The 17168-nt window shown below is 38.6% G+C and overlaps 1 protein-coding gene across 1 annotated transcript; it reads right to left on the reverse strand.

The window, feature by feature from the left end:
* Positions 1-1177: 1177 nt before the first annotated feature.
* LOC143877970 (oligouridylate-binding protein 1-like) lies at positions 1178-13508 on the reverse strand. The gene is made up of 12 exons (XM_077380330.1): positions 13269-13508; positions 11862-11923; positions 11112-11214; positions 10170-10246; positions 10021-10082; positions 9600-9687; positions 9328-9403; positions 9210-9240; positions 8533-8652; positions 8020-8105; positions 2377-2550; positions 1178-1880 (listed from the first exon to the last, which is right to left on the reverse strand). Exons 1-12 carry the CDS (start codon positions 13371-13373, stop codon positions 1593-1595), a joined length of 1272 nt encoding a protein of 423 aa, XP_077236445.1. The 5' UTR covers positions 13374-13508; the 3' UTR covers positions 1178-1592.
* Positions 13509-17168: the final 3660 nt, after the last annotated feature.

Here is a 17168-nt window from a genome sequence, read left to right on the forward strand (position 1 = left end):
AGGCAACTGATGGCCACATTTGGGCCTCTTTCAATACCAGTAAAAATAATTTTTAATTTGCATATAATCTTGCAGTGAATCGTACTATGGCGTCTCCCAAATGTTCCCTTGTTAAAGGTGCCTCGACCTCTCACCTGGGCAATGTAAAGGTGCATTCCTTGTTAAAGTTTTCTACTCTCACGTAGAATTAGGTTTTTTTTTAAAAACTGAGGTTCATGTTTTTTGGAGAAATTATATGATGCCCGACTGCCAAGTCCGTGGTACCGTTTTGACGGTCAGGCACCATATAAAAACTCCATTTTTTTAATGGCTTTTTATCGAGGTTCACGGATGCATGATGAAATGTTTTTCTTATTTCTTTCACTACGGCTCTGTTCACTCGCGTTCCCGGGAGACCAAATCCTAGGTAAACACCCTCTTTTTTCCCGAGAGAGCTAAAATTCACATGTTCTCTTCATGGGATTTAGAAGTAGCCTAGGTGGAAAATGTCACATCTGACATGAAAATTGAAAAAAATGATGTGAAAATGAGTCTTTTCTCACAAGTGTGAGATTCCTTTTCCCTTTATTTTGATGGGATTTGCTTTCCCAGGAAAACTAGTGAAAAAAGTTGGGCAAGCAGTTTCTCGGGAGACCTTTTCCTGCACAGTTCCTGCGCAAGTGAACAAGCGCAGAAAACCTTTTCCTGCACAGTTTCTCTGAATTTCTTTTCCTAATGCCACATCAGATTCCCAGGAAACCTTTTCTTTTCCTTTCCTAGGAAAACAAGTGAACAGAGCCTCCATGCCAAATAAATTTGCATACATCAGTAACATCAACAACAAAAAGAAAGCGAGATGATTTCTTCACACCTCCCTGTAGGCTTATGCGCCCACCTTTTAACGTGAATGCGGGCAGACTCTTAACGCCTTTTGATGTCAAATCATGTTAACAAGGGGGCGCATAATCCTACAGGGAGGGTGATAAAAAATCTCCCTAAAGAATATGTTCATTCATTTTCAGCAAAAGACATAAAAAAGCGGATGGAAATGTTGGAAAAGGAAGCGTGGGTAGTGGAAATATCGTTATGTCATGCATAAAAAAGATGGCTGGTAAAATTTTGTGCAAAAGTTACAAATTTCTTGTACAAACAGTGTTAGCACGCACAAATTTTCATGCACCAACGTTAAGTATATGCATTAATCAGAATCAACGTGCAACTTAATATTAGTCGGCAATCTTGTCTTTGTACACCAAGTTCATAAGAGAACCACCAATTTTCAGTCGCTATTTGGGCCAAAGTCCTAAAACATCTGTCTTCGTATCATTTTCCAATGTCGTATTTACCAAGCTCATCAAGATATTCTTGAAAACTTTTGTATAGATAATAAATATCTTAGTAATAAAGGCCACAGATTAAGTAGAGAAGTAAGCTAATAAAAACATATCGACCATACAAACCCTATGTATATTAAATCATACATCCAATCCTTGCAAATAGAGCAAGCACTGCATGTGAAACAAACTAAAACTCACAGCTGACAGGAAAAGGAAGAAAGAAAACAAACCTGCAGAACCCTAAATCTGAGGTTCAGGTCAAAATCAAAACTAATCTCATTGCTGATAATACATGAGCTGCTGAGCCGCTGCGACGTTCGGAAAGCCACCGTCGTAGATTGCTTGACTAGCGCCAGTGCCCATCCCCATAGCCGCCTGTTTTAGGGCGTGTTGACCTTGGGCGTGCATCAACGCTGCCTGGCCAGAACCCATCTTGCTCAGGGCCAGCTGACGCTCATAGGCTAGTAGGTCCGTTGCAGAGAAACCAGGGAAAGGGGCGGCGCTAGGCGGGGGAAGAGGGGTTGACAACGTCCCAGGTGGGGTAGGCTTGCTACCCCATGAGCACTGCAAGCAAACATGAGGCATAAGATTGTGGACTTGCCAAATCATACCAGCGTTTCTTTCTTTTGGTTGAATGGTAAGTTTTAAGCCCAGAATCTGCTATGACTACATCATGTCAAATTTACCATAAGACAGATACATATTGGTTCCTGAGAGATTAATAAATCTTATGTTGATCTGAGTTTTAAATGCATATATACCATATATCCAATTTGAAACAAGATCTAAAATAAGCATTTTCAAAAAACAAAAAAAAAGAGATCTATAATAACATGTTAGAACATGGAGAAGACCGATTTTTGCATAAAGAACCACTGTCTATCCAAAGTTACCAGAAGAACCAGCAATGGGAAATGGAAAATAGGCAACTTTGGGTCGGAAGTGCCCAGGACGCACAAAAACCCAATGTGAAAGAGTCCCTGAGTAAGATGCATACAACACTAAAAGTCTACCAGCAAAATTTGCAGCACACAACACCAAGGACGTTAAAGAAGGTTACCTTAGTTGGCTTTCCGTAAAGAATCCGTGCATTACCCATCTGAACGGCAAGAGCAGCTTCACCATGGGTACTGTATCTTACAAAACCAAAGCCTTTATCTCGCTGTACACGAACTTCTTCTATTACTCCAGCACCAATGGCATGGAAATGTCGGTGGAGATCAACCTGGGTAACCTGCACGTAGATTATTCATGAGAAGAGTGGCAGAATATTAGTGGTCACAAGTGAGAGGCAGTCCAACAATTATGACTGCTATTATTTTTAGGGATTTGCTAGCGTCCATCGCAGAAGGCATTTCGCGGATGGTCTGTTGCATCTGACAGCAGCCACCTCGTGAATGAAGACAAAATCTGCTGAAAAGTGAGCCTGGGTGGCTGCTGTCAGATGCAACAGACCATCAGCAAAATGCCTTCTGCGATGGACGCTAGAAAATCCCTTATTTTTAAATGCGAAAAAATTATTAAAAGAATAAAAGAAAAACCCAAAGACTGAGATGGTCTAAAGATGCAGTACAAATATATATATAATAGAAAAAAAAAGCAGAAAATAAATGTGGAATGATAAAAGAACACAGAGAAACCTAAGGAAAGATAATCTGCCACCAAACTACACACTCTCAAGGTGGGTAAGCGATAAAATAACAGAATCTTCACTCTACCAAGTCCAGACCCCTGCTAAAGAATCAGCATCCGTGCTAGCCAATTGCCAGAGATGTCAATCTCTATATCAAGTCCCTCCAAAGAATCTCGGATCTCCTCGATGGCATCTGCAAACTGCCAAGGAAAGTACCTCCCTTCTTTCACCAATCTGATGACTTTGAGGGAGTCTCCCTCAATGATCATACACTGAATCTGATCCCGAGTAGTGGATCGAACCCACGAGATGTGCTATGACCTCTGCTTCGATAGTACCCTTCTCACCAATTGGGCCTGAAAAGAACCACAAACTGTCTTCATTTCTCAACAATCCCCCAGTGGCAGCCTGGCCTAGATTATCAAAACTCGAACCATCAAAGTCCATTGGAATTCACGGCCCTCCAGGTGAATGTTACTCAACCTAACCACCCCCTAAGTCCAATGAAAGGATATCAAAGAAATTCCACAAAAAAATGGTGAGGATCGATGTAACTATCAAGAAGATTTATTTATGAATACTTCACATACGCTTTGATGTGATGTTCCTCTCCTTCCATTAGAGCAACAAAATGGCAGCTAAGGAATAGGGTCCACAACTTACGTCCTACCTGTAGAGGCACAAGGGTCGAAACTCCATAACTCAGTATGATCAGCGATATGAGCATGTAGCGAAATCGACAAACTCTGAAGAGACAAAAGACAAAGTACCACAGGCCACAAGAATACTGCCAATGAATGAGAAGGTTAACGAAGTCGGCATCGGAAAGGCATAGAGCGGAATTGTTAACTACAATCATCCATTTATTGTGAAGGTGATCCATAGTGAGGATCTTATTTAGGCAAGCAGACCGGTAGAAAGCGTTAATCCTGAAAAGGCATGTATTTTTTAAATTAACAGGATTAGCGAGTAATAATCCCTTATGACCTATGGTTCGTAGAAAGATTTGACGGCAAAATGCCCATTGGGATCCATTTCCAAATTATTTTATCCTTTCCTTTCTGCTTTATGTAGATTGAGTTACATTCTTGTGTTGAAGGAGAAGAGAGAGTGGAGAGAAGAGTGAGTTGGATTTCTCCCCCTCACTTATGTATTTATATTAAAAAGAGAGAAAACATACAAATGACCACTATGCCCAATAGGGGTACGGTAGGGGAGAGAGGGGTTGGAGGTGCAATGGAGACGGGGGGACTGGTTAGGGGGGAAAGAGGTTGGGGGAAGGTGCAGGAGGTGCAGGGAAGGGTGGGGTGGGGTTTACGGTGGGGATGGTGGTTACGGCGGGGAAGAGTGGGGGCGGGAGGTTCAGGGTGGGGTCTGGTGAGGGGTAGGGAAAGAGGGGTGGGGTCTGGTGAGTGGTAGAGATTAGGGTTAGTGGGTAGAAGAAAAGAAAGAAAAAAAAAGAGAGAGAGAAAGGGAGGAAGAAGGAGAGACAATGGTGGTCCCTCAGGATCCAAACCCTAGGGCTCTGATACCATGTTGAAGGAGAAGAGAGAGAGGAGAGAAAAGAGTGAGTTGGATTTCTCCCCCTCACTTATTTATATATAAAAGAGAGAAAACATACAAATGACCACTATGCCCTTAGACAACACACACACAATAAACTTCTAACATCTTGAGAGAAAGGACATGACGTCCTCCAATTGCCACTCAAAGAAATTCCTCCTAAATCTAAAATTCCAATACAACATAAGGTTCACTCTGCAAAGAGATTCGGCCACAAAAAATTTCAGTGAGAAGTCACATTAAATATTGCTGGGAAATCTTTTTTCAATGATTTGTCCCCGCACCAGTTATCTCTTTCTAAAAGAGAGTCAAGAACTTCATGATGCCCCGCCAACTGCAATCCCATGAGATCTGTATTCATCTAAAGGTGTCCACTTTTGTGGACCAAAACTTGATTTTGCATTAATTACCCTTCTCCATAGAAGATCTCTATCATAGCCATATTTCAGGAGTCATTTCCCAAGTAAAGCCCTCTTCATTGATTTTAGCCTTTTAATCTCAAGGCTTTCTCTACAAGGCCAATATACTACATCACAACTAACCAGATAATACTAACTACTTTCATCCACGGCATTCCATAAAAGATTTCTTTAGAGTTGTTCAATTCTATTGATGACGAAAGCCGGACAGAGGAATATCGGCATAAAATAGAGGGGGAGGCAGCCAAAACTGCTTTGATTGAGGTATTTCTCCCACATAAAGAAAGCAATCATTTTTCCAAGGCGAGAGTCTCCTTTCCATGGATTCAATCGTCCGGGCCCACAAATTTTTGACGGCCTATCAAAACACAAAAGAAGGCCCAAGTACGTACTGGGGGAAAAGCCCACCTTGCATCCCAATACTTTCTCTCAATATGAAAAGCTTCAATTAATCCTTCGGATCTAGCCCAATCCATCATCCTACTAAAGGCTTCTGCAACAATAATGAGCAGATGGAGGTAATGGGTCTCTCTTTGACGAAAACGCCTAGATGTTTTGAAGAAACCCTTAGGAGAATCGTTAACGAGGTTAAAGCATCTAATCGACAACAAGCACTTAAATATTCAATCTCTCCATATGGCTCCAAACCCCATTCCTATCATAATGTAATCGAGACAGCCTCATTCTTCCCTATCATAGGCTTTTCCCATGTCAACCTTGGATAGGACCCCCGATTTGCATGTTCAATGGCAGAAATCAATGGATTCATTTGCTAGCAGTGCTCTTTCTATGATTTGTCTGGCTTGAATAAAATGAAAATGCACTAAGATTTAGAAATGATTGCTCCAAAACTGATCGGAGACTATCCACCAACACTTTGGAAAGTATCATACGGACACTATCTGATGCAGAACGTACGGCGTGGATCAAATCTTTTATTCTTATTTTCGTCATTTTATTTGTGGTAGTTTTTTGGGTTGTCAAATCTGGTTCTTTTAGCATGATTTTGGTGTTTTTTGAAAGGTTTTTCGATTACCTATCTAAAGAGCCCAAGATTACGCTATTTGGAGTTGATTTGGCTAAGTTATACGCAGTTTTAAGATGGTATAGTTATATTGCGGGATTACTATTTTAGGAAAGTTTTAGTCATGTTTCTACTCTTTATTTATGTTGCTTTAGTTAGAAGATTGAGAATAATGGTTAGGCAAGAATTTAGGTTTGCTATTCTTAGGTTTTGGATCTTTATATTATGTAATGACATGAGAGAAGAAAGATAGATTTGAATAAAGTTTGTTTTTGGGGTATCTTTTGTGAAGAGCATTGGCTCATTCATGTGGGTGAAGGAGCTTCGCTCCTATCATTTGTTATGTTGGAGCTTTTCTCCAAACCGTGGCATGGGTTTTCAAACCCCCACGAGATTATTTTAGTTGCTTCTTGTGTGGATCTTTATCTTGGTGTTGCCGCTCCACGCTCCCTGCGTCACTATCTACACGACTGATGGGATGAAAGTCTCCGCTCCGTCGTTTTAGAGGATGAGCATGATAAATGCGGCTCTTGTGCCTCTAACTAGATTGCAACCTCCACAAAATTCTTTGAATACCTCCATTTTATCATATTTTATCTATTCCCAGCACACCTAGTAGAGAGCTATGCAAAAGCCATCAGATCCCAGTGCTCTCTCTTTTAAAAGAGAAAATGACATTTACTATTAAGACTGCAGTGATACCAGAACCAATAAAGGAGCAAGGCATCCACCCTACCAAGAATGAAAGCTCCATGAAATTCTTTTAGTATCTCCATTATATCTTATTTTATCTATTCCAAGCACAACCAGTAGAAAGTTATGCAAAAGCCATTAGGCCGCTACCTAGATTGCAACCTCCATGAATTCTTTGAATACCTCCATTATATTTTATCTTATCTATTCCCAACATACCTCGTAGAAAGCTATGCAAGAGCCATCAGGTCCTAGTGCTTCCTCTTTTCATAGAGAAAACGGCATTTACTATTAAGACTGCAGTGATGCCATAACCCATAAAAGAGGAAAGTATCCACTCTACCATAATTACAATCTGATGTTCTAGAAAGTACGGCTGAATTTTCAGCTGGCATACAGTAGTAATTGTAAGGGAAAATGATCATACACAAGTGTGGTAAAGTTTGCATCACATAGGGTCCCCCATGAGAGAATAGTAACAAATAACAACAAAAATATAAACATATTTTTTGGAGCACAAAAAGATAAATGCATTTGGCTTTCCATTTTGTTGTTCATCAAAACGTACTTGCCTAATTTGGGTGTACATGCGAGAGATGAGACGAGTACGGTTTACAATCTAAAAAATTTTAAAATCCAAATTTATATTGATTTCTCCTGTTCATTGCAACTTTTGTTTTAAGGCAAAAGAGAAACTCTAAACCAACCAAAAAAGCTATGAAGAAATAAATCCTTTAGCCTTCAAAATCTTTTCCAGCATCATACTTTTCTTTTCTCTGAAAGGAAACAGACACACAAATTCATCCCTACTCAGAGCGCATTTAAAACTTAGATTTTTTTAAAATTAAAAATCAACTTGTTTTCTCTTCAAACACTTGGAAATTCAGTCAATTAGTTTTTGGAATATTGATGTTTACACCCTTCTCTTGGTACATAGACACCCTCTTTAAACACTTTCATTAGCTGTAAATCTCATTGGCATATGTAATGTAAAAACAGAGAAGGGTGTATCCACCAAAACAAAGGGTTGCAAAGATCAGCTCCTTTTTGCCTAAATTTCTTTTATAAGGGCATTTTCGGCACATTGTTTTGTTGGATAGAGTTACATAAAACCCAAAGCTATAATTTAGGGTCAAGTTGCATAGAAGTCTTTTTGGGTTGCGCCTTGCACGAATTGCACCCAAAATGCAAGTGGCTTGCAGACCCAAACTGAAAATTAGCTTCCGATTGAAATGCCAACACCAGTGTGTTTCTGATCTTACACGTAAGGGCAATTCCTAGTTATTTTGACATGGAAGTTACCGCCCAAAAGGTAACAGCACTTAAAGATGTGGAGCGACGAAAGGGTTGAGATGGGAGATGGTAGCTTGCCTCAGGTGCAAGGTTGCCAACATAAACAGTGGTATATTGGGGATTATTCTCTGGGGCATCCTCATTTGAAGCCTCCTGGCCATCATCTGAACAAGGAAAAGTAAACATTTAGTTAATTGAGTGTCCGTTGTTCACGATGAAAGCAACCAAAGAAATGTGTGGAGACTTAACAAAACCAATGATCCACACTACAAAAACTGGAAACATGATGGCTGCTGCTTAGAAGGGCAGAGAAGTACTAAGAAACACAACCCAAGGATTCAATGAATTTACTCTAATTAAGAATAAGATAGTAGTAGAAGACACAATATGAAGAGCAAAAACAAAACGCAATAATAAAAAAAAGGTATAACATGATTTACTGGACCCATATATAGATAATTTATGAGAACTTGAAAGCATCTTGGTTTCTCAAAAACATAGGTACAGTCATTCTTGACTTTCATTGTAGTTCGTAAAGAAAAATGACAACTAATAACATAAACTATGAACGGTCCAGATTTTAGAACCCACCTGATGTTCCATTTGTTAGTTCCACCACACATTTAGCATCTGAGCTCTGTTTATCATCAGGAAGACCAGCACCCTTTGACGCCCAGTTGCAACGGATCTGTCTACTCCCAAGCCACTTTCCTGTGTGATGAAATTAGAACAACATCAAAACAATCACAATCTGCAGTTGCTCTAAGGCCCTGTTTGTTTGAGATTGTGTCAACCGATTGTAAGCCCCAAACCTATTATCGGACTCAAATTTAAACGTAAGTTTGAGTCCAATAATAGTTTTTGGGCGCACAATCGGTTGTCACAATCTGAAACGAGCAGGCCCTAAAAAGTTAGAATTAGGGGGATTGTGCGTGCATGTGAGTGAGTTTGTGTGCGTAACTGAGTGTGAGTGCGTGAGTGCATATTCGTTGGTGGCAGGCGTAATAAATAGAATCCATAGCCTTGAGAAAAAGTTGTCCACGCATTACAAAATTCAAGAACACAACTAAGTATATGAGGAAGCCTGAATGCCTGATTAGTGTCCCTTTCAAATTCAGTTTTCAATTTCACGAATTAAAAGGAGTGACACTATTAATGAGGCAAATCAACAATAGTTGTTGCACAGCCAAAACCATATAAACAGGTTGAATCAAAATAGGATGAAAAGAAAAGTCAGAGAATCAATAGCACAATATAGATTTCCTTACCAGTTAAGTCATTTATGGCACTTTGCGCATCCTGCCGAGAATTAGAGATAATAAGAATAGTGAAAAAATGGTGCAGCATATAGAGTATTCCAAATCATCAGCATTTTATGCATTTCACCTGCTGATTCCGGAAAGCAACAAATCCAAACCCTCTTGAACGCCCAGTCTTTTGATCCCACATAACCCTTGCATCTCTGCCACAAATGAGATGGTTTAAACTGTTTCGAGCTTTTACAACCATGAGAGGAGGTTTGTACTGTAAGAACACAGTCACTTAAGGCACTTGAATTAAGATCCTAATAAATTCCTGTGAGTACTGAGTATGCACTGACAAAATTCACAAAGAACCGAGACAAAGATTATAAAAAAAGGCTGGCAATTGGAGCTTACGAACAACTAGGATAAACAGAGAAACATGCAAACAAGGTCGCATCTGTAACCTCGGGGCTAAGATCACCAACAAAAATGTTGAAATGACCTGCAGATCATAATATTAAAAAATCATTTAAGAGAAAGACACAGCCAATGTCCAACCTGAAAGAAAAAATCAAGAGGAATGATAGAATAAAGGGCGCCCTTGCAAAAATCAGCTTCAAGGGCGCCCCCATTGGTCTGTTTCAGCAAATTCAAAGCTGTTTCTGCTTTTTACTGCGCCATCCATTCTTTTCTGTACCCACTTTGCTTAAATAGACCAATGGGGGCGCCCCTGAAGCTGGTTTTTGCAAGGGCGCCCTTCATTCTATCATCCCTCAAAGATCAAACATCAGGACTGCAAAGATAATGTTAAGAAGACAAAGTAACAGCACATAACCTGATGTGTCCTCCCTCTGGCCAATGGCATATGCCCAGTTAACTTTAATAGGCTGACCAAACCTGGAAATTTACAGTTTACAGTTTCTTCAGAGTAACATACAAGAGAAACAAAACAAAACCACAGATGACCATTGTGATTCTACTTACAGATGCCTTCCATTAAGAGTCATAATAGCAATTGCAGCGTATCTGCGATCGAAATAGTCGACAAAACCAAATGACGACTGCACACATGAATCAACAAAAAGATGGTGATGAGTACCAGAACAAAATTACTACCAATATTCCCCAATTTTTTTCATGTTTCATTACCGTTTTTTTTCAAAAATGTTTCCAGCAACCATGGTTCAAACTATGGAGAGCGGCAACACTATCAAAAGTATCACATCCACACATTAACATGATAGAGATTTTTACCTCATGGTCAAATATGACAAGGGTGCTCTCAAGGCTATTTAGTAACATGAATATCAGATAATTCTATTTGGACCTATGTAACTTGAAACAGGGAAAGTGTTCCAGTAGCACACATGGAGACAGAAAAGTTGGGCACGAGTACTTCAAAATATCTGATTCTCCGACGCATTGGCATGCACACATATACACAAATGTACATTGGTGTGTACAGATCTTTTTTTACTTTTGAATGGTATCGGTGTGTATAGATCTATACATATATGTGCACTCATATACTCAACTCAACTCAACTCAACACACACACACACACACACACACACATTTAACTGTAAAAATGCCCAAATAAGGAGTAAAAAATACGTACAAATTCCATTTAAGTAAAAAAAAAGAAAGAAAGAAGACATATAAATAGGTATATATCCGTATATCGAGAAAGAAACCTAGAGCTGCACACATGTTTGTTGGTGCTGATACAAATTTCTGTATGTCGAGACTTGAGAAAAAAGTAACCGGGCATGTTCTTGTTTCCTATCTTCGCTCAAAACACATAATATCAGAATTTACTTTTTGAATGGTGACACATAATATCATTCTAGGTTTGATACTTCCCCAATATACATGCGCAAATAAAAAAATCATGGGTAAAGACATTTCTTCGTTATGAAAATCTACCTTCTCTTTCCTTATGAGCTTGCATCCTTCAACAGGGCCAACACCCTGGAAGACCTCTTGAAGAAGTGCTTCAGTAACTTGGACATGAATGTTACCTACATACCTGCATTCTCTCAAAAGCATAAGCCAAAAGTAAATAAGAAACACCTTCTCTAAATGACAAAGACCAATAAGTATAAGACAACCATACATTTCATGAATGTTTGAAAAAAATAAGGAAAGAAAAGGGAACCAAGAGAGGAAATTTCAAAAAGTAAGGATGATGTCGGAATGGAGTGAGATTAAAACCCATTAGGAGGGTTGGTACCGTAGTTAGCAAAACATGATTCGGCAAAAAAACAGGACGGCCAAAATTCGAGTATAATACGGTATTGATTCAAAAAAACGCAGTAAAAGAACGGAAACACAAGAAAATGAGTTTAAAATTTTTTCATTTACAAAATATGGTGGGGGTAAAATTGGAAAGTTGGCCAAAAACGTGTTTAAAACGTTTGCCTGGATTTTTTTTCATTGTAAAAGTTTTAAACGGAGTATTAAACGGCACAATAAAACACGTTTTTTTCACACACAAAAAACGCCGTTTAATATGGAGTTTGCTAACTATGGTTGGTACCAACGATTGACTATGAGTGTTTCCCCAAAAGAAAGAAAGAAAAGTGCATGGCTACCTCAAAGAATCCAGGAATAATACTAAAATGAAAAGAAGAAGAAAAATCGAAAGCAAAAAAGATAATGCCCTACGACACTCACACACTGCGGCATGAACTTGAATCAAACCCAGGAGGCAGATTTCCGCTTGGGATTGGCTCTATCTGCAAAACACAAGTGCGTAAAAAAATTGAAAAAGTAGAAAACAGCTCCCAAATAATGAAAAGTCTACCTTCATAAAGAATTATCTACAAACAAACAAAATCTAGTCTCGAGTAAGAAAAAAGTACCATTAAGCCTACGGTCACAAAATTGCATACAACAAAAAAATGTCACAAAATTGTCAAAAAAGATAGCAACACCTACGACTCCCCAGGTGAATAGTAAATCACAACTCTCCCTTTTTACAAGCATGGGTACAGGGAATGACATGGATGGACCTAACGAGAAGTCTAGAGAAGCAGCAAGTTTAGTCATCATAGACTCCAAGGTCCCCAGCCACAAATTATGTGAAGGGTTCTGCTGATATCAACCACAAAGAAACAAGAGACAGGAATTATACTCTCAAGAGAAACTAAATCCTCACACTCCTTTTTTCATCAAGCAAGCTAATTTCCTACAATCTCAGTCGGAGATTGTAGACATTGAATGCAAAGCTCCTTCTCCCTAATGAGGAAGCAACTTAGGAGATGTTTTAAGAAAAAGCTCAGTCCTCTAATTCAATCTCACTCGGAGGTCGGTCCCAAGGCTATTCTGCAATGTCGAATGGTGAATCGTAAGAACAGGACTGTGACTGAGGTGCTTGTTAAATGGGCGATTTCTTCCTGCTGAGAAAACAACTTAGGAAGTGTTTTATGAGCTACAAAAGAAATCCTCATTTCCCACGTTGAGGACAAGGTGTTTTTCAAGCAGGACGGAATGTTATGTTGTATATTAGCTCTTTATCTTATCTTTTATTGAGTTGGTAAAATCCTATTATGATAGCTGCTGTTTATAGTTTATTAGGATAAGTTTATAAGTGCCTGTAAAACATTCAAAAAAAAAGTTTAGGAATGTTTGAGTCCTATAGAACTCCATTGGGTGCTGTTTGGGTGAGTAGTTTAATTAAAACTATTTAGCAATTGTGAACAGTTAAGGAGAAATAAAAAAAAAAAAAAAAAAAGGTTTGTATTTTTCAGAGTACTTCCTCTCTAAAAGGAAGCCTCTTCCAAATTTCCTTTGTGAGATTCCTCACATCCTTCACCTAGATCTAACGAGAATAAAATGCCTATAGAAGACCGAAAAGAAGTTAGAACTTAGAAGAATAAATCACCAAAAGGCACGAAAAACATAACATCAAGAACTCAGAGCTTGGCTTGAACTCGAAACCCTAGCTCTCTCTCTTCAGGGAAGATCATACCAAATATGAAACACAAAGCATAAATCCAAAAAACGAACACCCGTGGAGATCATAAAAAATACAAAAGGAAAAAAAATAAAGAAATCGAGAGGAGAAAATGGAGGAAATACCTGAGGAGGAGGTAAGAGACCAGGATGATAGAGAGATTGCTGTTGCTGAATGAGAGCTTGTTGCATCAAGGCTTGTTGTTTTAGCCTCTGTTGCTGTTGCTGCATTTTTCTTCTTTGTTTGATTTTTTGGAGATTTCTTCGAGCAGAGAGGAATTGAGAAGAAGAAATGGCTAAAGTTAGGGCAGGGGTAGGTTTCAAACGCGAGCGAACAAGGGGAAACGGCAAAAACCAAAAAAAAAAGAAAAAGAAAAACCCTCGAAAGCGAGGGAAAAAAAAAAACAGAAAAAAGGACGAATAGAGAGTCCAGAGAGACAGAGGGAAATGAATGCGGAATGCCCAACCTAGGGATTTTGTACGAGAGCCTCTTAAGCAATTTCTCTAACGGCACCGTGAGTAGTGCCATTATCAAAATATAGGGGTTGGGGTCTGAATTCTGATATCCACAATACATTATTATTATGATGTGCTGTTCACATTGTTTTAAGATGTTGATAGCATCATGGGTATTATTTCTCATTGGATGTTCATACTTCATAGCATGTTGAGAATTATAACACTCGTCAGTGCCATTATCAAAATATGGTAGTGCATATATCAGCCCATATATTGATATATAGGGTACTGATATTCTCGACGAACTTACTTTGTCTTTTATTATTTAACCGTCTACTAATATTTGCACTACCATGTTTTGATTTTGATTATTAGACGACCTCACCTCGTCAAACACTATAACAATTCAAAAAAAAAAAAAAAAAAAACCTTAGCAGCCAATTACAAAGGAAAAGACAAGGAGACTTCAACTAAGTACTCAAAAATCACTAATTCCTATCTTCTGTACCTTTGGGCCTAATTTATTCTGATTTATGGATCCACCTCACCTTGGAAATGAGTACTGTTGTTACATATGCTTTGTTGTTGATTTTTCAGTAAGGTTACTTGCTTGTATCCATTAGTTCATAAATCGGATGCGCTCCCCCCTTTTATTAAGTTGAAATCTCGTCTCCGTAGCATTCCTCTTGAAGACTCCAATCCGTAGTGCAGAGAAGCATAGTCCAAGCCCTTCAATACCTTACCTTTGCCACCCAATAAGGAACATCGGAGCCAAGTCAAAAGAATCTTCGCTTCTTAAAGGATATTATATATCATATGGGCTCTTTCTTCCATCGTCTTGTACAAATAAACTACAGGCCTACACAGCTACTTTGTAAGCTTGGGTTCAAATCTCTTGTCTTGGAGCTCAAATAAATAGCAAACTATAACATACTCTTCTGCTGAATGGTAACGAGCATGTAGAAATGCCATGTTCATTTTGTATGATAATGTCACCAAATTAAGGCAACAAGCAACTCAATGTACATTTTCACTAGTGACACTTTACACTGGACCAATCAGTTTAGTTTCAACATTTGGCTAATGGTGAGTCTGATCTTGAGTAATGATGCTCTAAAAAATTTATTTTATATTAACAACATATTAGTGAAATAAACACTCATACAAAAGAGATTTCAAGAAACAAAAAATACAGTTTCACTTCCACTTACCAGATATACAAATACTTCCATATCCCATCACTGCCTGGGAAGGCAATTAATAGGCTAATGCATAGTTCTTTTATTTTTTTTCCTTTTTGTCCCTGTTTGCTCTTGTATGGACAACTGGTCTGATTGTATTGCATGAGTATCCAGGTTAGCAAGGAGAATCCAAGACCCAGGCCGTAAATGTCCTTCCTTACAATAATTTTGATCGGAGATTTTATGAATCAGACATGAGAAGAGCGACCATAGCATCAGCACTCTCGGAGCTGTTGTTATTCACACTTGGTATTTAGTCCTCGGGAGATAGGAATTGTAAAAGTCTTTCATTTCTGTAAAGCTGCAATGTTCGCTATAAGGGACTTCATACCTGAAAAATGAATGCTCTAAACGCATTCAACATAGCTATATATAAACAGATATAATAACAGCAACACAAACAATTCATGTAACTAAAGCTACAATAAGTTGATCTTCGATTAAAGTGAGAAAAAAACTTCCAAAGTAAACCCGGACTGATGCTTACATACATAAAAATTGCAACATTGTAATCAAAAGATTTCAACTAGTTCACTAAAGTTCTACTGAGATTTAACTTTTTTGGTATATTAGTTGGTTCCAAAAGACAAACCTGATAGCCAACGGAACCAGAGCCCATGAGATATATCACTAAAGAGATGACCTCAACCACTTGGGACACCGAGGTATTTGCAGGTTTCTAATGAAACAGCATATGGGAAAGATGCTCAATTGCATATAAATAGATTGTTGAGCAGGATCACAAGCACAATCTTGAGGACAAAGACAGTGTAATGTCACCAACAAGCCTTGCTTCTAGATGATGCATTTTACAGGTCATTGTGATCATTAGTTGTGGTATTTGCAGGACCTACAAATATCTCTTGCTCCATTTTACTGGTAGTTAAATGCTTTCTTCATGTGCTCGTAAGAGAAAATATTGTCATCATGCTTTAATAGAAATACGAGAAGTCGTATTTGGAGAATTTTCGATTGCAATCCGATGTTAGGTCCTGTCTCTGCTTTGTCTCTAATACATGATAGAAATTTATTTCTTTAGCTGGTACCTCTACTAGAAATGACTGATTTTCATTCCATTGGTGAAATCTCTTGTATTTTATGATAATAGAAGTCCTGCTAAGAAGCCGGGTATCTTATGCCCTCCGCTATTGGAGACCCTCCCTAGTTACTATTTGTCTTATTCTGATGACAAGTTATGCTCAAAGTATTATTATATAGTGAGTTGTTAGTTTCCTTTTAGTACAAGATATGAATAGGCTCTTCTGGATTGCAAAAGGCTAGGTACAAGGACACTAGGGAGAGGTGACAACAACACGCAGAAACGACACACAGCTAGAGGCAAGATTCAGAGTCTAAGCACATATGCCAGCAATTGCTTTTTCCTTTTCCTTTCTTTACATTCCTAGTTTTGAGTTGTATTCTTAAGAGGCTCTTGCTTGCAACTATCTTCTTATGGATCTTTAGCTCAATTGGAAGAGCACTTTGGAAACATGGCCTTAATCTTTGTTTCTCAAGAGTATAGTGGTTCGAATCCACCAAGATCTTTAGTCACTTTCCGTGAGATAGTACTTAATTATCATGAACTGTGGCTGGAATTTGTGGTGTCTGCTTCAACAACACTAACAATTGGTCTCCGTTCTTTTACAATTATGTATTATCAGTGTTCAAAACAGCCCTGTGACAACTAAATATAGTCCCAAAACTATTCAATGAAGCTGGTCAAATCATACTTTCTCCCAAATGTCTGCCATTTTTTTAATCTTCAGGATGATTCCATGTTGAGGAATACTCTGTCTTCTGTTGCATCTTATTATGGGGTTGCAAGTAACAGTTGTGAAATAGAGGGATTTCTTCATGAAAAGAAAATAAAAGAAGATGTGCAACTGGATATGACATAAATCACACTGACTAGTTATTTCGAGTGGAACTGCAATTAATGACAGATTTTCTTGTCATTGTTTCATCGAATGCTGGTGAAAGCCTATCTGCCTCCATCCATCCTAGCACCAATTCCTAATTTCCAAAGAACAGGGGTTAGTTATAAACTTGTTCCCCTGCTCAAAGACATGGTGAATGTATTCATCTTCTTAGCTTGAGCATATGAGTGAGTCTATTGAGAATTTCCTTTTTCTTCATGCCTGTATTATCTTTAGCTTGCAGCCTGTGAGAAATGAAGTTCAGCACTGACCCCTTCTAGAGTAGCTTCTAAAATCATTCTAATCAAACTCATGACATCTACAAATAGCTGCCCTCATGGATAGAGTCCAACTCCTAACTAGTAGTTCACACCATAAATGAACAGCTTAATTGCGCCTTGAGGAACCAG

Source organism: Tasmannia lanceolata, unplaced genomic scaffold, assembly GCF_043159265.1.
Source record: "Tasmannia lanceolata isolate RefF3 unplaced genomic scaffold, GAP_Taslan_0.1 ptg000005l, whole genome shotgun sequence".
Lineage (NCBI taxonomy): Eukaryota > Viridiplantae > Streptophyta > Magnoliopsida > Canellales > Winteraceae > Tasmannia > Tasmannia lanceolata.

Bases quoted from the DNA above. Each gene is read 5' to 3' on its own strand.
- LOC143877970 (XM_077380330.1), bottom strand. From the start codon at position 13,373: ATGCAGCAACAGCAACAGAGGCTAAAACAACAAGCCTTGATGCAACAA. The intron at 8,653-9,209 runs GTAAGGAAATCT...TTCATCACACAG, and splicing joins TGCCATAAATGACTTAACTG to GAAAGTGGCTTGGGAGTAGA. The intron at 8,106-8,532 runs GTGGGTTCTAAA...TTCCTTGTTCAG, and splicing joins ACTAACAAATGGAACATCAG to ATGATGGCCAGGAGGCTTCA.